The following is a 27,171-nucleotide window of genomic DNA, read 5'->3' on the forward strand; positions in this document are numbered from 1 at the left end:
AAATTTCAAAAGGCATGATTCTGCGATAAGTTTAGAAAGAAAGAAATAAAGAAGTGTTCGGTGGGACTTGTTTATCTGTTGGCTACGTGTTGGACAAGATCTTACCTTCCATTTGGCTATCATGTTCTATTACAAAAATAGGTAAAACTATTGAGATGGATGCGAGGAGAAATTTTTTAGATGTCCTTTGAAGCCTCGAGGGAGATGAAGGCCATCTTTGTTTGAGGTTTTCAAACTCAATTTTGATGGAAGTTTTCTAAAATACCCAAGTCCTACCGGATTTGGAGGAAGTTCTCTAAAAAAACCCAAGTCCTACTGGATTTGAAATGGTGAAAGATTGGATTGGAGTGGTGATCTTTTCTTATGCTGAACCTTTGAGTGTTAAAACTGCTAATTGTGCGGAAATGATGCTTCTTCATGAGCTAAAATTGTTCACTGCTAAAAATTTTGGCACGCTGGAACGTGATTCTCTTAATGCCATTAAATGGTGCAAACTAAAGCAAACACGACCCTAAAAACTCCGATCTCTTTTGTTGAAAATTTTGGACTTAACTTGGACTTAACTAGACCTCTCATTTGCTCTTTTGTTCATATCTTTATTTTGGACTTAACTAAACCTCTCATTTGCTCTTTTGTTCTTTCATGAGGTCTTTTGTTCTTTCATGAGGCCAACCGCTTGGCAGATTCTCTTGCCAAAGGTGAAACCACTTTATTTGAGACAACTGTCTATAACTCACTCTTTTGTTCATGGCAGATTCTCTTGCCAAAGGTGGAACCACCTTATTTGAGACAACAGTCTCTAACTATGTAATTTCTTTTAGTTCCAAATAAATAAAGCTTTGAACTTCTATCAAAAAAACCATTATCCCACGTCTGGGATGGATGTGGGCGAGGTAAGCACTCATAAAAAGGAACAAAGGCCAGTGCTGGAAATAGTGACCCAGACGGGTGCTCAGCCCATACCCAAGCCAAGTATTTGCTCAGCCCGTAACCAAGCCAAGTACTCGGCCCAAATTGAGTAACCTGGTCCGAATTGGGCTGAGTTATGCCCAGCGCCAAAAAATGTTAAAAAATATCAAAAAAATTAGAAAATATCTTAAATTAAAATTAAAGAGCACTGAAAAATTTTGAAAAATTACATTGCCACCATACTGGCTTTAGCCCCATCCACGCCTGTACAAGAAAAACGCTAACTACATTAAGGCCTGGCCCCACCCGGCAAGAGGCTTAGGTAAAGAGAGGGTTTATAGAGAGAGCTATAGTTTTTATAAAGAGAGAGCAGCTTACCAATCGATTTGCTTTCTATAGAGAGACGGAGGCTTATGTAAAGGGAGGGTCTATAGAGAGAGCTATGGATTTTACAAAGAGAGCAGCTTACCAGTCGATTTGTTTTATTTTGTTTATTTGTTTTCTATAGAGAGACGGTCGATTTGCTTTCACCCCAACCAATGGGGCCAATGCCTTTACAGAGAGAGTGGCTTAGGCGGTCGATCAATTTTCAGAGAGAGATTCAATATGCTTTTACACCTGGGGCTTGCTTAGTTTCGGATACAATCTGCTTTTACACCTGGGGGCAGCTTAGTTTCAGCTGGCTACAGGCCCGAAATCACTATAATCAACGTCAAGCCTGCGGCCTGGCAGTGACCATTGGCCACCCTAAAGCTCAAAACCAGTATGGTACCAAGCTTCTCCTTTGTTAAAACCATCACCTCAACAAAAATCATCGGTACCAAGCTTCTCCTTTGCTAAAACCATCACCTCAACAAAAATCATCTGTACCAATTTTCTCCTATGCTAAAACCATCACCTCAACAAAAATCATCCATTATAATAAAGAACAAAGATTCCTCCCTTTTTGTGATCAAACTCAAAATTCTATTCTATTTTTTAGAATCACAGTCAAAAACCAACCTAAAACCAATGTTCAAACAAATAAAAAACCAACCTAAAAACCAGTTGGTAAGGTAATAACTTGATGGCCTTGAAATAAAGCAAAGGGCATTAAATGCTGATATCCAGCACCCAAACACTTGAAACCAAGTCCCATGAAAAATCCTAAAACTAACAGAAATTCAGAGATGAGAAGATGTAAATGCTGGGTCAGTTAGAACTTTCAGAGCATGACACAACTCCACATTTTTAAGGCATCATCGATGGGAAGTTTTGGACGTCCTTGGGCAAACGGGTTGATACCAAAAAGGTAGAGAGAGAGCAAAAAATCCTAACTAACTAAACCTTTTTTCTGAGAGAGATGCAAACTCTTGGTAATCAGAGTTTTAAAAAGTATTGTGAAATAAGACGCAAGTAATCCCATGTGATGGAGTCATACATTGAAAATCATTCACAAGTCTGCAACCACTAACTCATAGAAGCATTTTAAAAGCACACCCTGGTGATGTATTAGTACCTATTGTATCTGTCATAGCGCCTGCAACAAAAAGCACACCCTGGTGATGTATTAGTACCTATTGTATCTGTCATAGCGCCTGCAACAAAAAGTACACAAAAAATTTCAAGAAGGGAAAATTGCAACAAGAGAGGAAAGAGATTAACAAAATGCCGCAAACAAGAAATAACAAAACATTTCGTCAAAAAATAACACCAAATATCTTGTTCGACAATACTTTTGGTATTGTTCCTTCGATGACTCATATATATTGATCAAAGTATCCATTTGTAGAGCTTCAATAGCTGAAGACTATAGGGTAGTTGTGAGGTTTGCTTCCATGCATAACTTCCACAACAAGGTTAGCACAGTTGATATGCAGCCCAAGTGTTAAAAACACAATCTTGACAGTTAACTATGGATTGGTTGAAAATTGAAACTATTTATGTTGAAAGCCATAGTGCTAATACCCAAAGCAGTGAACCAAATACCTACTACAAACCAAGCAGCTGGAAAGAAATGCATGGCTCAAAAAGGAAGGCTCCTTCCTTTACTTATGGGCTAGGAAAATAAATAATGATCAGGAGAGCGGACACTAAGTTATAGAAGTTGGGTGAGAGTACTTTATTTTATGTCTAATTTCTAATTATTAAAATTTTAAATTATGATTTTATCATTAATCACTGCATATGGTATTCCCGGTCGAGGGCAGTCCAACAAGAAACAGAACTAAAACTAGATTTGCTAATCATAATCCTACTGAGCTTTCCCACCCACCCCACCCCGCCCATCCCATGTTAAAGGTGTATACACAAATTATCAAACTGGTCGGTGATGACCTTCAACTTTCCCTTAACCCATCCCATGTTAAACTTTCCCTTAACCCATCCCATGTTAAACTTTCCCTTAACCCGTCCCATTCCAGGTAAAAAAGATGGGTTGTGTTACGTAGGCAGTAAAATTTTGCCAAAACTCATCATGAATCTTAAAATGCAGCCAATCCCAATTGACGGGGAAAAAGCTATGACGATGATGATGACACAAATTATCAAACTGCACTTCGAAGGTATTAACATGCTTATAACACAATGTACGACGCAAACAGATCCATGCATAGAGGGCGCAGATTTTCAATACTTTCAGCAGCTTTTCAAATATTTCAAAACAATCTAATAACTGATTGTCATACCATCTGTTCCTATATTCATTTGTAGTGGTAAGCACTCATTTGTAGTGGTAAGCACGATGTGCAATGCAAGAGCCCAGGCTTTATCTCCCACTTGACATTTTACTTACCTAGTGTGCTTACATTAGCTATTCCAATGGGATCTAGTGCAGCAGCGTTCAACACATGACCATAATCAGCTCTCCCTCTCTCTCTCTCTCTCTCTCACAATCAGTGGCGAACAGGGTCTCTCTCTCTCTCTCTCTCTCTCTCTCTCTCTCTCTCTACCTTTGCTTGAAATCTCTCAAGAAACTCATGCCTAACCAGTGCCAAACAGCTTGTAATCAAAAAATAATATGCGCAAGAGAAAAAATTTCAACTCTACCAGTCTTGAACAATTTTCCAAAGGGATCATAGACTTTTAAGATTTGAAGCCAGACGGCTAAAAGTATGTCACGGAGTCCGAGAATTTTTTTGAACTTCGCGTAATCTCAATAGTGAACCTCCAATAATCTGCTTTCACATCTAACGACTAATGGTAATTGTAACCTTGTACTACGTCTTATTGTATACCTACATTTTAAAACCTACAATGCCTACCAAAACTCAAGAAGGGGGGGAAGGGAGGAGAAGAAAGCTAGTTGTACAGCCATTAAACCAGAGTTTGAGATAGACAATATATTACCTGTGGCGATCACTTCTCTCACGATCATAATCTCTCGAACGTTCCTTTGACCTCGAACGTGACCTCTTCCGACTCCTCAAATCATTAATACGGGAGCGATCTGCTTCTCTTTCGCGCTCACGGTCGTAATTACGGCCCCTATCGTAGCCACGGTCACCATCCCTTCCTCGACGATCCCGATCCCTACCCCTATCACGACTCCCACCTCTCTCATCCCTCTCTCTATCCCTGTCCCTGCTCCCACCCGTTTCATGGTCCCGACTTTGGCCCCTTGACCTGAGACATAACAAAAGAATGAATTGATTGCCTTAGCTAGCCCTAAAACCCAAAAGAGGGTGAGGGGAAGGAGGCAAGGGGCAACGAGAAACCCAACCTTCTATCATCTTCAGCTCGATCTGACTTTCGACTCTTATTTCTCTCTTCCTGACAAATCGTAAGAGATTATTTTGTGGTAAATAAAACTTTGATTTAAAAACATGCTCACTTCCAACCACACCTAATGCTAATAAAGGCTTCAGTTACAAACAATGAGATAGAGAAGTGAGAATGGCCATAAATGACGAATGCTGTTTTCGATACATTAAAAAATTCACAAATCCAAAATCATAAATGCAATGTACTTGAACCATTTGAACGAATTGTTATTAGGAAAAGGCACCTGTACATTATTGGTATCACTATCATTATTATAACACACACAAAACAAAATAGAGCACGCAGAATCAACAGATCCCACAAAATAAACATTTCAACAGGAACAAATGAAAAACATTTAAGACAAAAAAACGTACTGAAAGATCTATAAAGTAAGATTCAGGAAGAAGTTGTTAGGAAATGTACTGAAGTTCAAAAGCAAGATGCATGCCTGTATATGGCATTTTGGAATTCAGGCATATAAAATCGGCTGGTAATTCCATATAATAAGCTGGTTATTCCGAATAGAATTACCCGTTTCAAATATTGTACAGAGTCACCTTGCTGAGTGTGATAAAGCCTTTCCCAATAGATTAATTGAGCTTGCCATGATACCAAAAGCAAGATGCATGCCTGTATATGGCATTTTGGAATTCAGGCATATAAAATCGGCTGGTAATTCCATATAATAAGCTGGTTATTCTGAATAGAATTACCCATTTCAAATATTGTACAGAGTCACCTTGCTGAGTGTGATAAAGCCTTTCCCAATAGATTAATTGAGCTTGCCATGAGGCCAACCAAAAGGGTGACCATTGATAAGTCTATTCCACCAAAGAGGGACAAACGCTTATTATGTGAGACGTATTTTCACATATTTACTTCCCAACACAAATTGGATGAAAATACTTATCTTTAACTGCATTTGGACTCCATAACACCCTCCTATTTAATTATTGTAATGACATAGTTCTTGACTGATGATCCCCTTAACAAAAAAGTGGACTGATAAGATATCTGAAAGCCGAAGTCCAAACAAACACACAAGCATTATTTGAACAAGGAAATAGCACAAGCACATACTGGTGTCTACTGCGGCTAGGAAACTCACAAGGACATTATATATACACATTCTACATATTATGGTATAAGTTATAGAACATTTTATCAGCAATCGAAACAACAAAACAAGGTAACCATCTTCAAAAACAAGAGGAACCGGATGTTAAAATGTGTGTCCCTTCAGTACAGATGGATTTTTGGTCAGAAAGCTGTGTCATACTAATTACTATACCTTTTAACAACTAGGAATTTTGTTGACCTACTGAATTTTGTTGAGCTAATTTTGTCAACATAGATAATATGGTGCAGAATTGCAGAACAGGATTCATGTGGTCAACCCCAAATAGTTGGGATAAGGCTCAGAAGATGATGCTGATGATGATGATGATGATGATGATACATACTAATATTTCTCTACAAATGAACCAAAGTATATAACTGAAGAACCATACCTGAAGTTCTCCTAATTTCTCACGAATCTGCATGTAGCCCAAGTGAAGCTTACCTCCGAAATGATCAGCTAAACGACGATCACTGAAATCACAGCATAACATCAAACAGATCATTCAATAGATAGTGTCAGTTGCCATGAATTGCTCCTATACATTTTCAGGAAAGTGGACTGCCTGGTGATCCTAAGAGTCCTAAACAATTTTAATCTACAAACATAAAACAGATAACACGCACATTCTGAAGCTGCAAAAGTTTTCCTCGTAAAACCGGGCCCAAAAGCCTGCTGATAACAAGGAGGTATGATGCGCCTGGTCAAAAGCTGAAGTATTTGAAATATCCCAAACACTAGTCTTCTTGCACATAGAACTTTCATATCACAACCATAGTTTCAGAGGAAGAACCGTAAAAATTTACCTGTCATAAACACTTAGGAAGGCCCCGCAAATGTCACAAACACGTAACTTCTGATCAGTCTGCAAAAAGAAACACAAAGCAGAATTATTGATCACGCGCATGACTTAACAGTAACAAAGGATTATTCCACTGAAAAAAATAACCAAGAATGCCACTGGTTAACCACATGGTAGTGTGGGTGGCAAGTTCCATCCCAGGACCAACAAGGATGTCATGTGCACGTGAATGTGTACGTGTGTGTGTATGAGAGAGAGGGGGAGGGAAGGGGGGAGAGAGAGAGAGAGAGAGAGAGAACGAGAAGGGGGGGCAGGGGGGGAAGAGAGAGAGCGCAGAACAGGTTGAGGCTGCCTGCCATCAAACACCTGAGCACTTGACACATTAAGGCAGAAGTGGTACTGCATTGGCATTTGGCAAATAAAAAGTAAGATTTCCTTTCTTTTTCTCTCCTTTCTTTTGATCAGTAATAAAGGGCTTCTGCATGATATTTTTCATCTCTAATTCTCATTCAGATCTGACATACAATGACAAATGTCAACTCAAAACCAATCCATATGCTCAGGTTAAAAAAATTGATGTTACTTAGATTTCCACTTGTCGATTGACATACTCCATTTAAAGAGTATAAATTCAATGCGTGCAATAGGATAATGCAGGCCTTTCTCATTTAAGGGAAAGACCCATAGAGCAGGAGAGTGGAGGCCACTCTCAGGCTGAGAAAACAATTAAAAGTGCATTTAGAATGGCCAGCAATGCAATATCCCAGATCACTTTTTTTTTCCATCTTCTAATACAAACATGCAAAATGTTCAGATATACGGACTGATTACGGTGTTGATATGTCCACAAATGCTAACCACAAACATCATTGTAATGTGGAAGGGAGTTTAGGTGGTAATCACCAAAATATCCTCTAGTCTCAAAGCTAAGAGATAACAATTATGGACATTTCATAATATCCTGTATATTATATTTCCAGAGGTACATTTATGTGTGTGCCATTGATTAAAAAAGCGGTCCGACTAAGCGGTATGGGGGGCGTGGGCAGTCCACCCAGACTAGGCAGGCTGTCCCTAGGCACCCACTAGGGACCCTAGACCCCCACCTCGCCTAAGGTACCTAGGCAGCCGTCCAAGGGATTGCGCCCGAGTGAAAAAATACCTATCGGGTGGGGTATTTTTGATATTTTTTTTGTTTAGATCAGTGATTTTAAAAAAGCCTAGTCGACCCAACGATTCCGGGTCGATACGGAAATCGGCCACCCCATGCCGATTCCGGCGAAATACCGAAAACCGTGTGACTCTAGAGCTGAAACAGGCAATTCACTACAGTAAATCGGTGATTCACTGCAGTGAAACGGAGAAAATTGATGACACTGTGACACACAAGGGTATTTTTGTAATTTTTATAACTTGTGAGGCCTCCCTTTCGCCACGTGCCCCTCGCTACAGCCAAACGCGAGCCTTCCATCATGCATGCTTTACAGACGCCCACGTATAAGGATGATGAGAAAGCTTTTATATATGCCAAACCTCTCCTGACTTTTCGAAGTGGGATAACTATGGAGGCTATAGCGTAGCTTTTTCTCTCTCTCTCTCTCTCTTATATAATAAATGACATTTTGTTAGTAGCATTAGTTAATGCGTCTCTATAGCGTTAAAGGCATTATACCGCTAAAGGAATTAGTTAATAGCGTTTTCCTCTTTTTGGTAAATAAATTAACATTTTCCTCTTTGTACCGTTAAGGGCATTGGTTAATAGCGTTAAAGGCATTAGTTAATAGCGTTAGTTAATAACTAAATGGCATTAGTTAATAGCGTTTAGGGCTAGGTTTTAAAGGATGGGACCTAGCTTTTTACCAAAAAATAAATGGCATAATTATATTAATTTCTGTTATAACATGGTGGCCTTTAAATATTAATTTAAAGCAGCGAAAAATTATTAAAAATAATAATTGGTTGATAGGGCCCACCACCCCTTTCTTTCACCAAAAAAATTTAAATTTACTTGTCCCAAAAAAAAGACCGATAGAATTAAACTATTAGCTAATTGGTCTTAAAAAAATTAGAACTAGCTCATAGGATATTAAAAAAAGCAAAAAATAATACTAATACTGGTTTATTAAACATTAAAAAAAAAAATAACACTTTAATAGAGGAAAATAACACTAGCTCATACCACTTTAGAATTTATTGCAAATTGCTTTATCAATTAACCTGCATTGCAAAGATGAATTTCTTTATATATTTTCTTAATTTTATTAATATATGATGGCAAATTTATGTTACTAAATTCTATATGTCTATCAACACTAATTATTATACATTAGATTTATTTATTTATAATAATCAAATCTTATATTTTATTTATTAATTTATTGACATTATAAATTATGCAATGTATTATTTTTATTATAGTTGTAAATTAGATTTTTAAATTAGATAATACTATAAGACAATTTTCAAATTTATTCTTATTTGTATTGTAAAATGATGATAAAATAACAAAATATGAACCAACAATTCTAATTTCAATGTATAATATTTTATTTCGTTAGATTTTAACAAATGTTTGCTAAGATTCTTAATACAGGGAAAGAACATCCCAATATTCGCATATTGATGCGAAAAAATGAAAGTTATTAGTGGAGTACCCCCATTTCTTATTGGATTCCTAAAAAACAACATTTATAATGAATTTTAATAATTTTTTTGGATGTTTTTTAAGGCTTAATCCGACCGATTCGGTTGATTCCCGATCCAGATCGCCGATTCACCAATCCAAATAGGTTTTCGGGGTGCCCAATCCAGCACATCGATTGGCTTTTTAAACCACTGGTTTAGATTATAAAAAATAGATGAATATGCACATTTTGTCCAAAATGTACCTAAAACAAGGTTACGGGACACCATTTGCCCCCTTTTCATCCTGGACGCCCAGAAGCCACCTCGGCACCCGCCTAAGCACTGGACAGCCTAGAACCCCAGGCCGCCTAGGTGCCAGCCGGCGTTTTTTGGAGCATTGGTGTGTGCATGGGTAGCTAAAAACTGTACTACCTCATCAAAATGCACATTCTATATCGATGTACAATGGATTTAGGAGAGGCAATACAGTTTTTTATGTTGCAAGGCAACACTCAAAAAACAAAAAATCTCCTGTAACCAAGGGCCCACAACAAGCCGTCCCTGCCAAAAAATCTTCAAGTCCAATCCTCAGCAAGCAGCAATTCAAAACATTAGGTTGCAGTTTTTACCTCTTTTTTATTACACTATTAATATTTCATGATTTTTTATAAGTATCTTCAACATAAATGAAACAGTCCCATGCAAAGTGTTGTTCATAATGCAATATTAGAGAACTCAGAATGCAACATCAAAATACTAATATACACAATATAGAAAAACTCTTATTCAAAATTGAAAGTTCAACTGATAAAAAATAACTAGATTTGATAATCTTCCTTTACACATTTGCATTCATGAGATATCCAACATCAATAGAGACACAAAGACATTCTATCAATAAGGCAATTTTTCCACCAGAATGGGACACCAATGCCATAATTTGAAAATTGGCATGTATAAGACAAAACGGTCCAAAATGTTTGAACTCACAATGCGCACATCAGCAGCAGTATATTTTGCAGAGTCAACAACTGGTTCCTGTCTTGCACTCAACTGAAAACAAAACAAAATACAAAGTTAGAAATCTAGTTTACTCTTTCAACAACAAGCTCCAGTGCTTCATATAAGCCATTTGCATAACCAAAACAAATAAATAAACAAGAACAGAAAACCACAAGACATCAATAGGCAAGCATAAATTTCATAAAACAATTCATAACGACTGTTAGGCTCAAAACAAGTTCGAAATGAAAGATAATAAGTACAGCTCAGGAAGCATATTCTAGAAGAACCACAATGAGAGAATACCTTTTTAAGAGCCTCTGCCTCCTCCAATGCTTTCTGTGCTTCATCAACCATTCCAAGTTCACCTAAAAAAGCCATACAGCTCACATCCATAACACACAACATTATAGAGAAAAGACCATAAGAGTGAGATAGAAATAGGCGCAAGCATAGTTACAACGATTAGAAATTAAGAAACTGGTAATAATTCATGATATCCCAACTATTTTCAGCCAAAAATACCTAGGTATAAGCCGCAGCGAATGTCTGAAAACTAAAACAATAATCAAACCTTGCTAGGAATTTCAAAATTACCATCTACTCCTCAATACTCACATTTACAAAGAAGCATACAAAATAACAACATATTATGATACCCCCACGAACTTTACCTTCAATAATAGCGGCACCCCAACCAATCAGCATCCCTATTGGTCTCAGCATAGAATAATATTTCCAGTTTAACAAAGTAAATCAAACAATGGTTCCCATATTAAATAGAAAAATGACTAAGCAATATGTTTATTACAATTAACAATAGAAACAATAGCATGCAATAAACAGTGGAAGTTCTGAAATAGTAATTTAGTCATCTAAAGCAAATAAGAGAACATAAACAACTAATCTTACAGCAGAGAAGCTGAAGCCCATTTCTTAAACAGCAAGACTGAAATAGCAGAATGTATATATTCAAATTACCAAAGACAATACTGAAATATGCATAATATAAATTGATGGACTATTATGCTCACCAAGTTCCTCGGATTTTTTTAACTTTTCATTTATCATTTCCTGTGTACGAGGATCTGGAGGAAGAGGTACTGGTAAGGGTGCCAATGATGGAGGGTTTTGGAGTGGCTGTGGCAAAGAAGCTCTGTCCTTGTTGAAGGCATCAAGTAGAAGCATTGACTGATATACAATAATAGCACTAAGTGAGTATGCAAAATACATATGGTAACCACGTGTGAAGTGAACAAATGGTTCACTAAAAAGCAGATGGGAATGATCATGCAAAACAAGAGATCAGATTGTGTCTACAGTCGACCTACCTGCTTATCAGCTCTTTTAGCTCTAAGCTCTTCTACCACTTCTAAGGCTCTGATTTTACTGTCCGTCTTCCCTTCCAAATCTGAAGAGTTTGGGCCCCAACATAATCGATGCATTGTTATTTGTCAATAAAACCATTTCAATTAGTTATTTTTCCTTTTCTTTTTTTCTCTTTTCTTGCAGCGTAAACCATCATTTAAATACCCCATAGAGAAAACTCGCATCAAAGATCAACTATAAATGCAAGTGTATAGTAAGTTTTACTCAAACAATATAGGAATGATACTCAAAGTTAGTAGCTACGTGGCAAAAATGCAAGATATTAATTTTCTACAATGAGGGCTGTCTTGAAATGTCGCCCCATTGTGAAACAGTTTTCAAGCTATGGACGAGGTTATATGAAGATTGAAAGTCTCCATCAAAAACAAATGATTATGGGAGAGATATGAGTGATCTAAAAACAAACGGATGCAAAGATCAATAACAAAGACAAATGTTTTCCACAGCCCATATGTAAAAATCCTTAGAGGATTTATGTTTTTTAGCAGAAAAAAAATGACAAAAGAACAATAAAAATGAATCAAGAGACAAATTACCTAGAGTATCAACTTCTTTAAGTTTTTCCTTTATCTGCTTTGATAACTCCAGAACTTCGGGTGACTGCATTTTGCAGTGTCCAGAAAATTAGTCTTCTCCAACGAACTTGCTGATGAGGCTATACTAAACCAAATAAAAACTTGAAACACTAGCATTACCTGGGTAACCTCAGAAACAGATATAGCAATGGCAGCCTTAGCATCCTCATCCTCAAGACGCTTAAGGGCTCTAGTAATTTTCCTATCACACTCCACAATAAGTCTTTCTATTTGATCCTCCAGGTCTCTATCATAATTATCAGTACCTTTTGCCTTGGCCTCGTCATATCTGTCAACTGTCAAAGAAAAAATGCTAATGCAAAAAGGTATGCCAGTCATAAAATTTTAAGGCACAAAACGAACAGCACTTTAGATTCCAGCAAAACACAACAAAACATCAAAACCCAAAGCGTTCTTCATGCATACGCTTAAAAAAAGGCACAAGAAAGCACTGCCCAATCCCAAGTTTACATCGCCCAAATATAATAGACAAACATGAAAAAATCAAAAAATAACCAAATCTCCCATCCATCAGAAGATACCATATTTTTATATTCAAAACTAAATGAGTATCAAAACTAAAGTTGAACATCCACACACACACGCAAATGCACATGCACATGCACGCGCGCGGGCACACATACAAGTAGTGTATAAATAAAACGTATCTCAAAATAACATTGCAGATAGTGAACACTTCAAGCAAGAAGCAGATCAAGAAATACAATAGCTTTCTGAATGAATGTTAAGGATACTCTTTCCTCAGCTGCAATGAGTGCACCTTTGGACAAGGGCCAAGATCCATTTTCTGTCACAGACAAGGGAACATTTAACAAGTTAGTAGTGACAGAGATCTGCGCAACAGCTAATATCTAAAATCAAACCCAACGTTAATCATAACTCCACCGGCATTATGGCAATTAGAGCTACATTGCAGTACATGGAAGCTGGAGGAACAACTTAGTGAAAACATAATCAATATTAAACCCTCGACCAGATATAAAGGGCCATATAACCCAAAAGTCACATCCACGGAAATGCAAATTGACATGTGTAAGGTTACAACTACATTTAAAACAAAGTAAAAAAGCATAAAGGATAGTCAAACTTACAAATACTAGGATGATCAAACTCACATCCATGGAAATGCAAATTGACATGTGTAAGGATAAAAAAAGGGGATGAAGCAGACATGATGCGGGACCAAACAACTAATGAGAAATATACAAGCCCTGTTTACATAATAAGGAAATGAATAAATGGAACTAAACAACAGAGTGGGAGACTACTCAAAAAATTACTGCCTTCCAATTAGTCGTTTGGAAGAAAAAGAAATAGCAAAAATGAAATACCAATATGTAATTCTATGAACCCAGTTTCCAAAACCCAAATTCCTCAAATCCTAATTCTCCAATTCCTCAATCTTGAAAACCCTGAAGCCCATAAGCACAAAAAATTTCAAATTCAAAGTCATGCATCATTAATATACAAACCTTGAATCCCTCTAACCCTCAATTTCGATGTCACTACACTCAATAACTGATCCACTCATCTTTGAGATCTCAAGCTTCCTAAAACTCTAAACCCACTATCTCTGAAACCTTAAACCATTGAAGCCTTCAAATCCACCCATAATACTCGCCTTGCTCCATCCGAAACCTCCAAAACACACTAACCCCAAAACCCTAAAAACAATTCCATGATCACTCGAACCACAAAACCCAACAAGATCCATCTAAACATCTAAACTTGTAAAACAAAACCACAAAACCAACATCAATGCACCATGCTAACACAAATTCATCCCCGGAAATCACGAAGAAAAAGAGAGATCAAAACTCCTGATAACTACAAGGATTACTCACCGTTAATTGAAAAAGTTCATGAGGGCAAAGACCAGAAAGAAACAGGCGACAAACATCTCGATCATAATATTTACGGTTAACTTCCCTCACGTCGCCATTCCTATTCGCCCCCATCAAAACGTCCAGCTGCTTTCTCAGAGCGTCCATGGTAGGGGTTTTTCCCGCCAAAGCTCAACCAGAACTCACAGAGAGAGAGGAAAGAGAAGAGAGAGAGGACAGAGAAGAGAAAGAGGGAGAGATATTTTAGGGCACTGCTTTCTGCGAATGTTACAGCGAGAGTTTACTGAATTTATATGGAGCAAAAAACGCCTTCATCTCTACGAGAAGCTTTTTGACTTGATGAAGGGTTATATGAGTCATCTTCACTTAATCAATAGCCATGTTAGTAATTTTACAGTATGATACATAGCTTGACTGCATGAAGACGAGGTTACAAGCGTCCGTTGGGGGGCTGGACCATGATGAAGTGGAAATATAGATTTACTACACTTCGCATCCTCCTTCCGCACCGTTCGACCCGTTGATTGGAGTGCGATAAATCATGGGATCATATTGTTACTGTGGCCAAGAAGAATATGCTACCTTTTTTCTTTTTCTTTTTAAGGGATAAATCAGTGGGGATGAGGCTCCAACCCTTCAAGGGGTGTTACAGCGGCCTTCCAAATAATGCACTCAATGTTGGGAGTCATTTTGAGGAAAGTTTATATAGGGCTGAGGCTCTAAACAATCATATTTGAGCCTACTCAAAAATTTAACTAGAAGAAGTTGTTGTGATGCTCAAATATCCTCAAATTGATCATCTCGACATCAAGATGCGTGGACATAAGAAAAAAAATGGATTTCAAGTTTTGCAAATAATATTTTGTAATGCATTTTTTGACCGTCAATTTTCAAGATTTTTAAGTTTGTCGATCTATACTATTTTTAAAACTTTAAACTTTATAAATAAATGTGAAAATGTATTTTAAGGTTATCACGAAAATTTCCAGTTGTAGACACCCTATTTTAAATCTAACAAATTTTGTGGTTTCTTGAATCCTTAAGACCACATTGTCCTAGTAAACTCAAATCTATAGTCCACATAGCCTACCTGTGACCTAAAACCATTATGCCTGATAAACCTTTACATATACCTAGGGAAACCCTAGTTCTAAATCATCTCTAAGGCACAACAATCATTTTCAACCAAAGACCGTCTGGTCAACATCTGAATCAGAGAGGTAAAGAGGACGCCGGTTCTGATACGGACGAGCCCTCCAAGGCTCATGAGTCCTGGGCTATCCGGCCCGAATCGGTATTATTCTCTTGCCCTTTATTTCTTCTTCTTCTTATTGTCTTTATTTCATTTTAATCAATTTGTTGCTTGAATTTGTGTTTTAATGTTTTTGATCATGCTGGCTCTGCCACATATCTGAGAGTAGATCTACTCATTTATGGGCAGATCTGGTTTTCGATCTGAATTCGATTTATCTCACTTTCTTTACCACATTTTGTTTATCAGTTTAAAGTGTCAAGATCCAAGATATATTCATCGGAAGATCTGTTCGATTTTCATCGTAAACACCAGTATTGAAATCATATTTCTCAATACTATTTGAAGGTATGCTCTAATTTGATTGGTTATATCCTAGGCTCTATATAAACCGAATATTTTTTTTAAGGAGCAAAAAATTTCGGTTCCATATCCAATTTGATGCCTCTTTACCATGCTTGGAATTATGCAACATTATTAGATAGTTTACCTAGACGTGATACGAAAGCAACTTTGAAACCGCGTCCATCATCCCTAATGACGCCACCACCCCAACCATATTGGGTTTCCTAACGGACGAACCATTAATATTTTAAGATTGTAGGAGCCAACAATGGGGAGACTACTTCTTAGCATATGCAATGCAACTACTAGGAATATACATTATTTTATTGTTTTCATTTAACATTAATATTTTTTTTCAAATAATATATTTTTCAATTTTAAAAGGGTTATATCAAGGTACTTATATTATAAAGTATTTTATAATTATTTTGGTAATCTATTATCATTCTACAATTGCAATTCAAATAAGACTTGCATGTTATGACTCTTTTATATTAAGAATAATTATTTTATAACTTTTTCATTTTAATTTGACAATATAAACAATTAAAGTTGCTGTGTGAAAATTAAAATCATTGAGAGACTTAATTTCTTATTTTCCTTGGAAATTGAGTTTAAAAAATCCACCCAAGGGCAAATTGCAACCCCTCCAAAATGGACTATTCAGCTTCCCACAAAAAATCATATTTCCTACCAAGTACCTCTATACAAACAGTTTTTTTTGATGAAAATACCCTTTCATCATGTAACCAAGCATTTTTTTAGACTAAAATTCCCTTCCCTCGTATAACATATCATATTTTTTTTACGAAAATACCCTTCCCTCATGTAACAAATCATTTTCGGATCCCAATAGAATAAAAACGTCCGACTGTACTTGTATAACGCCGGACTGCTCACTTCAAAATGCTGAACCACTACTTGAAAATACCGGACTACCACTTCAAAATGTCGGACCATATCAAAACGTTGGACTGCCACTTCAAAATGCTGGACCGTAACTTCAAAACATCGGACCGCCCATTCCAGCAAAAATAATCACCTAACTGCTTGTTCACCTCTCTAATGAAATTTTTTTGTTATATGAGGGAAGGGTATTTTCATTTGAAAAATTGAGTGCGATAAAGTGCGTAAAAAATCCATTTTGGGGTTTTTTTGCAATTTTTAATCATATGCACGCTATGAAAATCCTATTTTGCCAAGATACAAAAAAAAAATGCAAATAAATCTTATTTACGTGTGCACTAATTTTGTCAATAGATATCCTAGATTTTCAGGAGAGAATAAATCTCTGTGTTATTATTAAATCGAATAGAATCAATGGATCTTATTGCATGGATGACACAATAAAATTGGTATTATGTGAATATAGTTTATATTTTTCTTATTATATTATTGAGCTATTTTGCTATCTGCACTCTATTTTTGCTCTAACCAAAACAATGTGCAAATAGTAAAACCTAAATTTTCAACTGCTCTAACCGAAACAAGGTGCAAATAGTAAAACCTAAATTTTCAACCCTCCTCCACTACATTTGTGTAAATTTTGTTCATGTGCTCTAATTACAATTAATTCCCAATGTTTTTTATTGGAAGCTTTTTTATTTGGATTTGTTAACCCATTTTTAGTGCGTATTATTTGGTCTCATGGTTCATTTATTTACAATTCGAGGTTATTTTATGAAAATTATATTTTTGTAAAAATATAAATAATCAATTTTGAATACTTGATAGAAATGTACTGCAAATTGTCTAGTCATATCCACAACGTGTTTGTCAATTTTTTTTAAAGGGTGTGATTTCTACAAGAGGTAGTAAAGCCTTACCTCAAACCCTCGTCTCAAAAGTACTTTGGGCAATGGAAACTCATGTAATAGTTCTAAAATCTATTTCCATCACGATTAAAAAATTTATAACTCGAAATTTGGTACACTTGTTTTAAAGTGAGTGCGCTTTCCTACATGCTTCACTTTCCCATGAAACAAATATGGGGAATTGGGAGTCTAGTGAGAAATAACTTTCTCAAATAGTTATTTCGATCGAATCACACTTTACCCCTAAATAGCGGTGGCAATGGGTTGGGTATGCGTCCAGTCCGGCTGGACTTGGACCCATACCCGAATAGTATTCGGGTCTATGTTTTAGACATGTTTGGTCCAAACGTTGGACCACCCATATTGTATCCATTATGTCCTAGGTCTATCCCGCGAAATCTCGGGTCTAGTTGGGTCCATTGTAACCCTCACTATGAGCTTCTTTTTTTATTTTGTCATTTTTTACCATCCTATACCCAAATTATTGCCAACAAGGTCACAATCACCCGCAATTAGATTTCAAGCCGTTTGATTTGTCGTTTAATAGCTAAAGATGATTACGAGTTATTATTGTATATGATCCTTAATACACCCAAACGAATAGGTTTGAAGTATTTTATCTCCAACCAGGGTTTAAAAAATGGATCGGTGACTCGAATTGGTCCCACCCATACCCGTGTCAAATCAAGGGAATCGGCGGATTGGATTGGAAAAATCGGCAATTTTCGTTTCAATTTTTAAAAAAAAATAATTCAAAAAAAAACTATTTATCCTCTTTTTTCCGCTTGACTCGGTGAAGAATCGGTCGGAATTAGCGAAGAATCGGTTAGACTCCATGAAGAATCATCGGAATCGGTGGTTTCGGGAAAAAATCAGTGATTCTAGTATTTGAAACTGCCCGAATCCCCTTTTTGGCCTAATCCAAAGCGTCCCGGGCGATTCCCGATTCGGATCGGATCATCGATTTTTTAAACCTTGTATCCAACAGTTAATAGGTACGGGGTCGAGTCCAACCGAACCCGAATAGTGTTTGGGTCTAGGTTTTGGACCCGGACCCGACCTGCTGGGGTCCAAATATTGGACCCATACCCAGACCCCTGTTGAGTACGCCCGACGGGTCCTGGGTCGATTATGAGGCTATTGTCACCCCTAGCCTTAAATACCACAACACTTGCTCCTTCTAAGAAACATTTTAATTAGGAGTTATTTTTTTGTTTTTCTTTTCAGGGATTTTGGGATCCCATCCTAATAACCACACATATATTTTCAAGAAAAAACATAGATTTTGAGTTTTTAAATACTTAGATACGAGGATCCTATAATCAAATGATCTCCATTCAATATTGGGACATTATTTTATCGAGGTATATGTAGAGTGCTTACTAGTTTTTTTTGGATTTTGGGGTTAGTGATCATGTGACGAATGTCAATCCTTACTACAAGGCTAGGTTTTACCAAAAGGAGTGAGTGCTCTTGTAGCTTTTTGATCACTTACCATTGTGATGCCAACAGACTTTGCCAACTCTGTACCTGAACCCAATTTGGGGGCCAGTCCGGACCTGACCTAAACCCTTAGTATTGCTGGATGAGCTTAACCCTGTGGGAATGGAATACATATACAAATTTCATGTCATTATGTCATTGTAATATGATGAAACCATATTTTTAGAAAACTATATTTGTGGTTTTTTTATGACTCAAACAATTGCACACACTGTCTTTTTATCAAATAATCAATTTAAAAAAAATAAAATTCAATTTGCACCCTAGATAGAGTCAAAATGATTTATCCTTCAACAATAATTAGACATTCTATTTGGTGAATTTTAATATCTATGCCTTTATGAACTCAAAATCTTTTTTTTAAAAAAAATATTTTTTTATCTAATGATAATAAAGCCATCTGAAAATTTTGGAAGGGAAAAAATTGTTCTAAGGCCTAGATCTAAGCATCTCACTAAAATAGACGGCTTATATTGATTGGGCTAAAAAAATATTTTAAAAGGTTGTTTTCAAATTTTTATTATTTTGGATTATTTATTAGAATGAAAATAATGTATATTTAAAAGTTGAGGCCAAGCAAATAGCCTTAATATTGTTTTATTATAGGGAAATTATCACATGTATACCTTAATTTTATGTCTATTAAAAAAAAAAAAATCCGTAAAAAGTAATCCATGTTATATGGCAATTAAGTACCGTAAAAGTTATTCCATGTTTTAAGTACAGTAAAAATTAACCTATGTTATACAGTTAAAAACTAACCCATGTTATACGTCATTAAGTACCGTAAAAACTAACCCATGTTATACAGCATCCATAAACGATTTTCTTCTATTCATATTCATCTTTTTCACTATTTCATGGGGCAATTTTTGTTTTAGATTTGTCTCTTATTTCTCTCTCTAATTCTTTTTAATATTTATCTCTTCTTTTTATCTCTATTTTTGTATCTCTTATTTCTCTCACTATCTTTCTCTCTCTACTTACTTCATCAAGTCGGTAAACACAATTCTAAGGTGATACAAATTTTCTCCATCTAATTTTCATAAGGGATGGGTTTGAAGGGAGTTTTTATAGGGTATGGTAAGGTATGCATAGGTTGTTGTACAAATCTCTTTGGGGAGAGAAAGAGAGTTAGAAAGATAAATAAGAGATAAATAATAAAAATAATAAGAGAGATAAACATAAAAAGAATTAGAGAGATGAAATATATAAATATAAACGGGATGAAAGAGATAAATGTAAACACTAGCAAAAAGTTTACGGCATGTCGAGTGCTTAGTTTGCATGGTACTTAAACATGGGTTAGATTATGTGGTAGTTAGTTTGTATGGTACTTAAACATGGGTTAGTTTATAGGGTATTTAGTTTGTATGGTAATTAAACATGGGTTAGTTTACAGCGTATTTTAAATGCCATATAATATGAGTTAGTTTTTACGTTACTTAAAATGATGTATAACATTTTAGTTTTTACAGTACTTTAAGTACCGTAATACAACTACCGTGAAGGTTTTTTTTTGGTAAAAAAATTTGCACTAATATGACTACTATGAAGGTTATTTTGGTAAAAAAAATCTAAAATTGAAAAAAAAGGGTATGGGCAAGGTTAAGGTTTTTTTTAAACAAAACTTAAAGTATAAAGGGAAATTAATAGCTGTACGAAATCATTATCTATATATATATAAATTAAGGGAAAAGTTCATATAAGGTTGCAACCTTAAAATGTAGAATAATGTAAAATTACATATGCACCTCAAAAATATATCGGAAAGGTTGTTTAAATGTTGAAAAATCCTCTATTTGAACATCTCGATATCGAGATGTATGAATATAAAAAAAAAATATTTTTGAGTATCATAAATGATGCATATTGCAACACATTATCTAGACCGTCAATTTTGAAGATTTTCATGTGTTTATAGATCTCCTCGATTTTAACCATTTTTTTAGTTTAAGCTTTTCTAATTAGATAGAAAATTAGATTTTAAGATAATCTTAAAAAAAATTTACAACAAAATTATATGTTATGATAAAATTTGGTGGTACGCCTTAATTGGATTGTTAAAGATTGCAACCTTATAGAAACCGCTTTAAAAAGTTTTAAATGAAAATTAAAGTATATTTGTGACGAATTCTTTTTTATTATATTACTAATTGTAAGAGATCATTATCTCTATATATAGAAATTAATATTTAAAAAGTTTCATGCTGAGCTGGAGCACGGCCAGTGTTTGTCCATGCCCAACCCAAAGGTATTTTGGATATATTGGCCTGGTCATGCCTAATGTTTGGGTTGGCCCGAATGCCCACGTGGTGGCCTGAGCCCATTACCATCCCAGCTCATCCACTAATCCAAGAGAATAGAAAAAGACTTAAAACAACAATTAAAGCCCTAAAAAGATAACTAATTTAAAGAAAAGAGATTATACAAGATGGGACTATTCTCCCCATTGATACAACGACGTCACGATTACTTATTTATGACCGTCGAAATTTGATAGCTTTGGTGGGTCGTAAAATTCGAAAAAATTTCATTTAAACTATGAGATGTCAATGGAATAAATACAACCGCCCAATTTCACGTCCAATGGTCAAGATTAACTATTACCACTTTATACTAATGCTAAATGGTCTGATTATCACTCTTCCTAAACGTTAAAGAGTCACATTAATCGTACGTGCTGTATACGCCAAAAAATTACGATTTGTTTCCTTTTTCAACTTTTTCTCTCATCTGGCCTTTAAAGGCGTCTAATATGCAGAGGAGAAAACCATAACTCAAAAGGCTATTGTTTCTATCTAAAAAAATTAAGAATCGTTTTGCTTTTTTTTTTTCAACTTTTTCTCTCCTCTTTCCTTTACAGGCGAAAACCACACAGCACAAGAAACGCTATTGTTTCGCTCTCTAAAACCATATATCTGAAGCTCATTTTCTCGCTCTAAAATCCATTATCGCACTTGGCGCTTTTCTTTGCCCAGATTCATCCGACCAGCCGCTGAATTACACCGATATTTACTTCAGTGGTTGCTGAGGTATAACTTTTATGATCCCTCTTTGTTATTTACTATGCATTTTCGTTTTTTATTTAATTTCATGAGGTATTTTCTCTTGAGAGTTTCATGCATCTCTATCAGGGGATAATTTGTTATTCTTCTTCTCTTTTTTTGGGTAAAATTTTTCATTACATATTGGTTTTGGCTCCTGATTCAGGGTAAAACATTTGGAGCTCCGCTTAGGGTTTTGATTTAGTACGTCAACTGCTCTAACATTCTGGTTTTTTTTTGGGGTTAAACTTCTAGATCTTTTGTTAGGACTTTGATTCGGTGGCACTTATATACAAGTTTTGATTTTTAGGTCTTAGGTCATCAAACCTGATTTTTTTTTATTGGAAAAAAGATATATTTTGGTTATATCTCTTGTGTATTTGCTTTTAGGTTAACTTTATGCCTGGATAAATTATTGGGTCTTCCCTCTTGATCACAATTGAAATCTGTAGAGATCTGTGGATTCAACCTGCTTTATAGTCCTTGTCTTGTAATTATTGTGATTGTTATAACAAATTGTAGTTGTTACATCTGGTTATAGAGTAGGAGATGAATTTAACTTTCAGCTAACTATTTCATGGTTCTAATTAGGTATCTGTAAGAGAAAAATGAGTGTGAAAACTATTTTGCCTCCAGGTTTAACTAAGAACTGCTATTCTGTTTTCCTTTTTTGATAATATAAAGTGATATAATTTTTTAAACTTTTTTTGTTTTTCTTCAATTTCTTGTTATATGAAAAAAATAAAGGAAAAGTAGGATTCAGCTACACAATTATACATTGAAAAATCAATATGCTGTTGATTGCAACATGCATGTGCTTCTGCAAAAAAATGTGAAACGGATTCACGTGATATTCATACAAGAACCCAACAGAAAATCCAAGAATCTAGTTATAGTCAAGAACTCACTGGTAATGTGGTACAAGTAGGAGAGATAAGAGCCTCTAAACTAGAGGTTTGAGATGCCTGCCGCTTCTCTATGTTTAGGGGTTCAAATAAGGAAAATCACAAATATTAAAACAAGTAAAAGTTCAAAATGTAATAGTGTATTGCAGGATTATTGTCGGGAAAGAATTTGATTCATCCTGAAAGGAATCCAGTCGTGTTGGATTCCTCATGTCCACATTCATTCTAATCCCCTACTCGTGATTAGAATCTGGTATTCATGTTGTACCTTTGCTTGTACCACTTTGACATGGGTATAGAGCCAGGAGTGGCAATGGACTGGATGGCCTGGCCTTAGAAACCTAGGGCTTGGGTCACAAAATGTGGCCTGAGGGCTGGGCTAGGGCTGAGCAGCCATGTCCCGTGGGTAGGGTTGGGTTGGGCCTAGGCCATGGCCGGCCTGGCTCGGCCTGGCCCAGCCCTCTTTCTCTTAGTCTTTGCTTTTTTTTTTCTTTTGATTTTATTTGGCCTGGCCCGACCTTGATAGGGCTAGGGCCAGGCCTCTTTGGCCCGGTCAAGGGCAGGCAGGGCTTGGGCCAAATCTATGAGGACTAGGTCCTGGGCTATCCCAGCCCTAATAGAGCCTAGAGTATCCCTGCAACATAGCTAGGAAATCAGCCTTAATTATGAGGCTGACTTGTGATGAATTCTTCTATTTTTTCATGTCTCAAGAAATTTATTTTTACGTTTTAAATTGGCTTTCATAAGCACTGGGGTTCCATAAACCATATTCTACATCTTTTTTATGCTGTGAGTAACTAAAGCATTTAATTATGTGTGTACATTATTATAAAAAAAAAAAAATTTTTGTGTGTGTGAGTACGTCATACATGAGATGTTCATGCGCTTAAACCTATTATTATCATTGTTTTAATTGTGCTTGTTACTAGTTATCGCAACCACCACCAATGTCATCATCATGAACATCATTTATAGTATTATGATTTGATCTGGTTTGGTTTTTGCAAGGGCCCAGCATATGTAGTTCAGTTATGGTTTAGTGGTATTAGGACCTTACTTCTCCCTTCTTTCCAGGTTATTCATTTTTCCCTCTTACATGGCTGGCCATGATTATGAAAACGAGCTCGAATGGATTCAAGCCCTAAAATCACAAGGAGCAGTTCCACTTATTGGCCTAGATGACTGTCGCAATTGTTGGGCCTCCCCCCCTGGTGGCACATTCATGGTCAGAGGCCCCGAATATTTCACTTCCAAGGTTAAAATACCAGCTGGTGATTATCTCTTAAAGCCACTGGCCTTTGATTGGATCAAAGGCCCCACGAAAATCTCAGAGATCTTGAACAACCCTAACAGTCGCGTCAAAAGGGTTCTTAATGAAGTATTATCTACAGACACAAAGCCATTTGTATGGGCATTCAATCTTCAAGTCCCTAGTAAAGATAATTACAGTGCGGTTGCATACTTTGTGGCTCTCGAACCAATTCCCAATGGGTCTCTTATGGACCAGTTTCTAAAGGGAGATGATGCATTTAGGAATTCGAGGCTTAAGCTTATAGCCAACATTGTTAAAGGGCCCTGGATTGTTAGAACAGCAGTTGGGGAGCAGGCGATTTGTATATTGGGGCGAGCTGTTTCTTGTAAATATTATTTTGGGGATAATTATATCGAAGTAGATGTTGATATTGGGGCATCTATGGTTGCTAATGCTATTGTTCATTTGGCTTTTGGGTATATTCAAACTTTAACTGTTGATTTAGCATTTCTAATAGAAAGCCAAGTAGAATCTGAATTGCCTGAACGGTTACTGGGGGCAGTGAGATTCTCTGAGTTGAATCCAGCCTCTGCAGGTCCTCTTGAGCCTCCTCCTTTGGAGGATGCTTTGGGGAATCCACAGTCCTCTCTCTCTACTAGATTATGGAAGTCAATTGGGCAAGGCTTCTCCCAGCTTCTACACCCAGGTGCCCAAGACGGCTCGGTCTCTGGTTCGGCACATACCAATGGCCACTTGCATGAAAATGAGGAGGAAGACAATAAGCGATGGTGAGTTTCAAAATTCCAATTTGTGCACTATGCTAGATTAATTACTTCTGTCTTGTGCTGTATGATGACTAAAAGTTATGAATGATGTTATTACGAAGAAATTTTTTGAAGTTTGTTCATGGCATGGTTAGAAGTTGCATGTATCCTGTTGAATTTGCTATTATATGCCTATAACTAATTCTATGCAGTTCATGGTTAATGCATTGACTTGGTCTATACGTAGGGGACATCACTGACCATTCAAATTACTGTCTCTCTATTGCATTATTCACTATTTCCGTATAGGATGGTTGCATTTTCTAGCTGCATCTCTCTCACTCTCTCTCTCTGTCTGATGAAAGTAAATAGAACTATTGTCGAGTTTGTTCAATAAGAGTGAATGCCTTCCCATGAATTTCACATATTTTTCATCATTTCCTTGTTGTGTTTAATAACTTGTTCTATGCAATTTGTGCCTAACGCTTCAACTTGACTATTGGTGCACTCTCGCCTGTTTGATTTGTGGTATTCTCTATCACATTAGTTTGGGTATAGTAGTCTCTCTCTCTCTCTCTCTCTCACTCTATATATATATATATATATATATATATATATATATATATAAGCGACAAATTTTGAATTCTCAACTCAACCTCCCTCATTCAAATTGGGAGTCATGCCATTGGAAAAACCCATTTTCGGAGAATTAGCCATTTCCATCATGTTCGTTGCTTTAACTGAGAATAGATTAGTCCAGAATGGACCACCCAAGAATCCATGGATGATATTATCCAGCTAGATGTTTAAGAAAACTCATAGATATTGATTATAGGTGGTGTTTTAGAGAACGGTGATCTAGCTTGGAACTAGTGGATACCGGTCCGGGTCTAAAGCCCCCCCGGTTCCTACAGTTTTATTTATTGTATTATTATTTTTGGTTTCTATTTAAAATGGAAACCGTTTTGATAGTCCCTATAAAAAACAGTACAAAGAAAATCATAGATTTGGCATCAGAAGACCTTCAAATCAGAAAATCATAGATTTGGCATCAGAAGACCTTCAAATCGATCATCTAGGCCTGGAGCATTATGGTTGTGAAAAAATTCAAGATTTCAAGTCCTAAAAACAGTGCATATTGTAACACATTATCTAGACCATCCATTTCACCCAAAAATAAGTGTTCATGTATTTGCAAGATCTGTACCATTTTTTGAGCCTTCGATTTCACAGTTGATGTTGAAAATTGATTTTGAGAGAGTCATTATGGAGATATTTGAAGCCCAAAGTACTTTCCAGATGAGTATTCAACGTGAGGCTATACTTTGTTTTCACAAAGTCTAGGTCTTATAAAAACTGCATCCATATAAAATTTCCTCAGGAAACCGCCCGAGTACCAGTTTGGTAGGCCGGTTCTGATTTCAAAAAACTGATTCCAGCACATATTGTTGTCTGATACTGCTTTCTTTTATATCGATTTAATAATTGGATCCTTTACATCAACTGTTGGATATCCTCAGACTGGGCAAGGGCAAGTTATGAAAGATCCCTCTACTCGCTGTGGCTGGAGGATGATACAAGGATGCCACTCATGAAATGGTGAGACTGCGCATGGTGGTGTTTTCTTGCAAAATGAGAAACCATAATATTGTAAATATCATGGATTGGTTGGTGGAAATTGTTCATGTCGATTATCTGACACAAGAGAGAGAGAGATTCATGTGGATTCTGACACGAGAGAGAGAGAGAGAGAGAGAGAGAGAGAGAGACCATTTAGTTCATTATTCTCCCTTCCATTCATTGATGTGTAAATTGGGACAAAAATATTGCAAGTAATATTGAGTGGCTATTTATACTTGCCTTGTTCTCAGAACAGCTATTAATACTGATCTTCTTGGTTTTGTTGATTATTGGAATAGAAATATTGTAATATGCTGCCACCCACATTCTCCTTGCATGATATGTAATGTAGGCTCAATACTTTTAATGGAAATTAATCAAAATATATTTAAGTTATGGAAAAGTATATAAAGAGATTATTTATTTTTAGTACAAGGAGGTTAATCGTTATTGTTTGTTAGATTTTAAATTGGGTGGTTTTGTCATTGATGAGATTTAAAGTGCAAAAAAAATATTTAGAACTTTGTGACGCACCCCAAGCCATCTCACATCTAATGGCTAGGAGTAATTTACCTCCCAACAATGGGAAATGTTATCATAGTATACAAATCCCTTATAGTAAATTTAAGTGCTCATGA

At 36.2% G+C, this 27,171-nt stretch overlaps 2 protein-coding genes across 33 annotated transcripts; one reads left to right on the forward strand and one right to left on the reverse strand.

Annotated features, from left to right (window-relative positions):
* Positions 1 to 1,852: 1,852 nt before the first annotated feature.
* On the reverse strand, positions 1,853 to 14,293 carry LOC18448741 (U1 snRNP-associated protein usp106). Of its 31 annotated transcripts, none has more exons than XR_016057257.1 (17): positions 14,032 to 14,293; positions 12,922 to 12,974; positions 12,287 to 12,455; positions 12,128 to 12,191; positions 11,534 to 11,613; positions 11,237 to 11,393; positions 11,115 to 11,151; positions 10,509 to 10,570; positions 10,191 to 10,253; positions 6,580 to 6,638; positions 6,400 to 6,445; positions 6,165 to 6,246; positions 5,367 to 5,627; positions 5,185 to 5,283; positions 4,610 to 4,659; positions 4,237 to 4,512; positions 1,853 to 2,486 (listed from the first exon to the last, which is right to left on the reverse strand). XR_016057257.1 is itself a non-coding variant. In XM_020676235.2 (13 exons), the coding sequence occupies exons 1-13, from the start codon at positions 14,176 to 14,178 to the stop codon at positions 2,401 to 2,403; spliced, it is 1,290 nt and encodes a 429-aa protein (XP_020531894.2). In that variant the 5' UTR covers positions 14,179 to 14,293; the 3' UTR covers positions 1,853 to 2,400. The 31 variants fall into 31 exon arrangements, 3 of the variants coding, with proteins under 3 accessions (XP_020531894.2, XP_006858864.2, XP_088725264.1); XR_016057255.1 differs by having other exon boundaries at positions 6,400 to 6,448; XR_016057252.1 differs by lacking the exon at positions 11,115 to 11,151 and having other exon boundaries at positions 1,853 to 2,428; positions 5,367 to 5,638.
* A 7,577-nt stretch (positions 14,294 to 21,870) lies between these two features.
* Positions 21,871 to 26,783, forward strand: LOC18448740 (ENHANCED DISEASE RESISTANCE-like protein (DUF1336)). 2 transcript variants are annotated; one of them, XM_011630440.3, is made up of 3 exons: positions 21,871 to 21,980; positions 23,972 to 24,937; positions 26,434 to 26,783. In XM_011630440.3, coding segments are annotated over exons 2-3 (945 nt in total). In that variant the 5' UTR covers positions 21,871 to 21,980; positions 23,972 to 23,993; the 3' UTR covers positions 26,435 to 26,783. The 2 variants fall into 2 exon arrangements, with proteins under 2 accessions (XP_011628742.1, XP_006858863.1); XM_006858801.4 differs by lacking the exon at positions 26,434 to 26,783 and having other exon boundaries at positions 23,972 to 25,038.
* Positions 26,784 to 27,171: the final 388 nt, after the last annotated feature.

The sequence above is a fragment of the Amborella trichopoda genome, chromosome 6, assembly GCF_054954075.1.
Source record: "Amborella trichopoda isolate Santa Cruz 75 chromosome 6, AtrichopodaSantaCruz75HAP2 v2.0, whole genome shotgun sequence".
Lineage (NCBI taxonomy): Eukaryota > Viridiplantae > Streptophyta > Magnoliopsida > Amborellales > Amborellaceae > Amborella > Amborella trichopoda.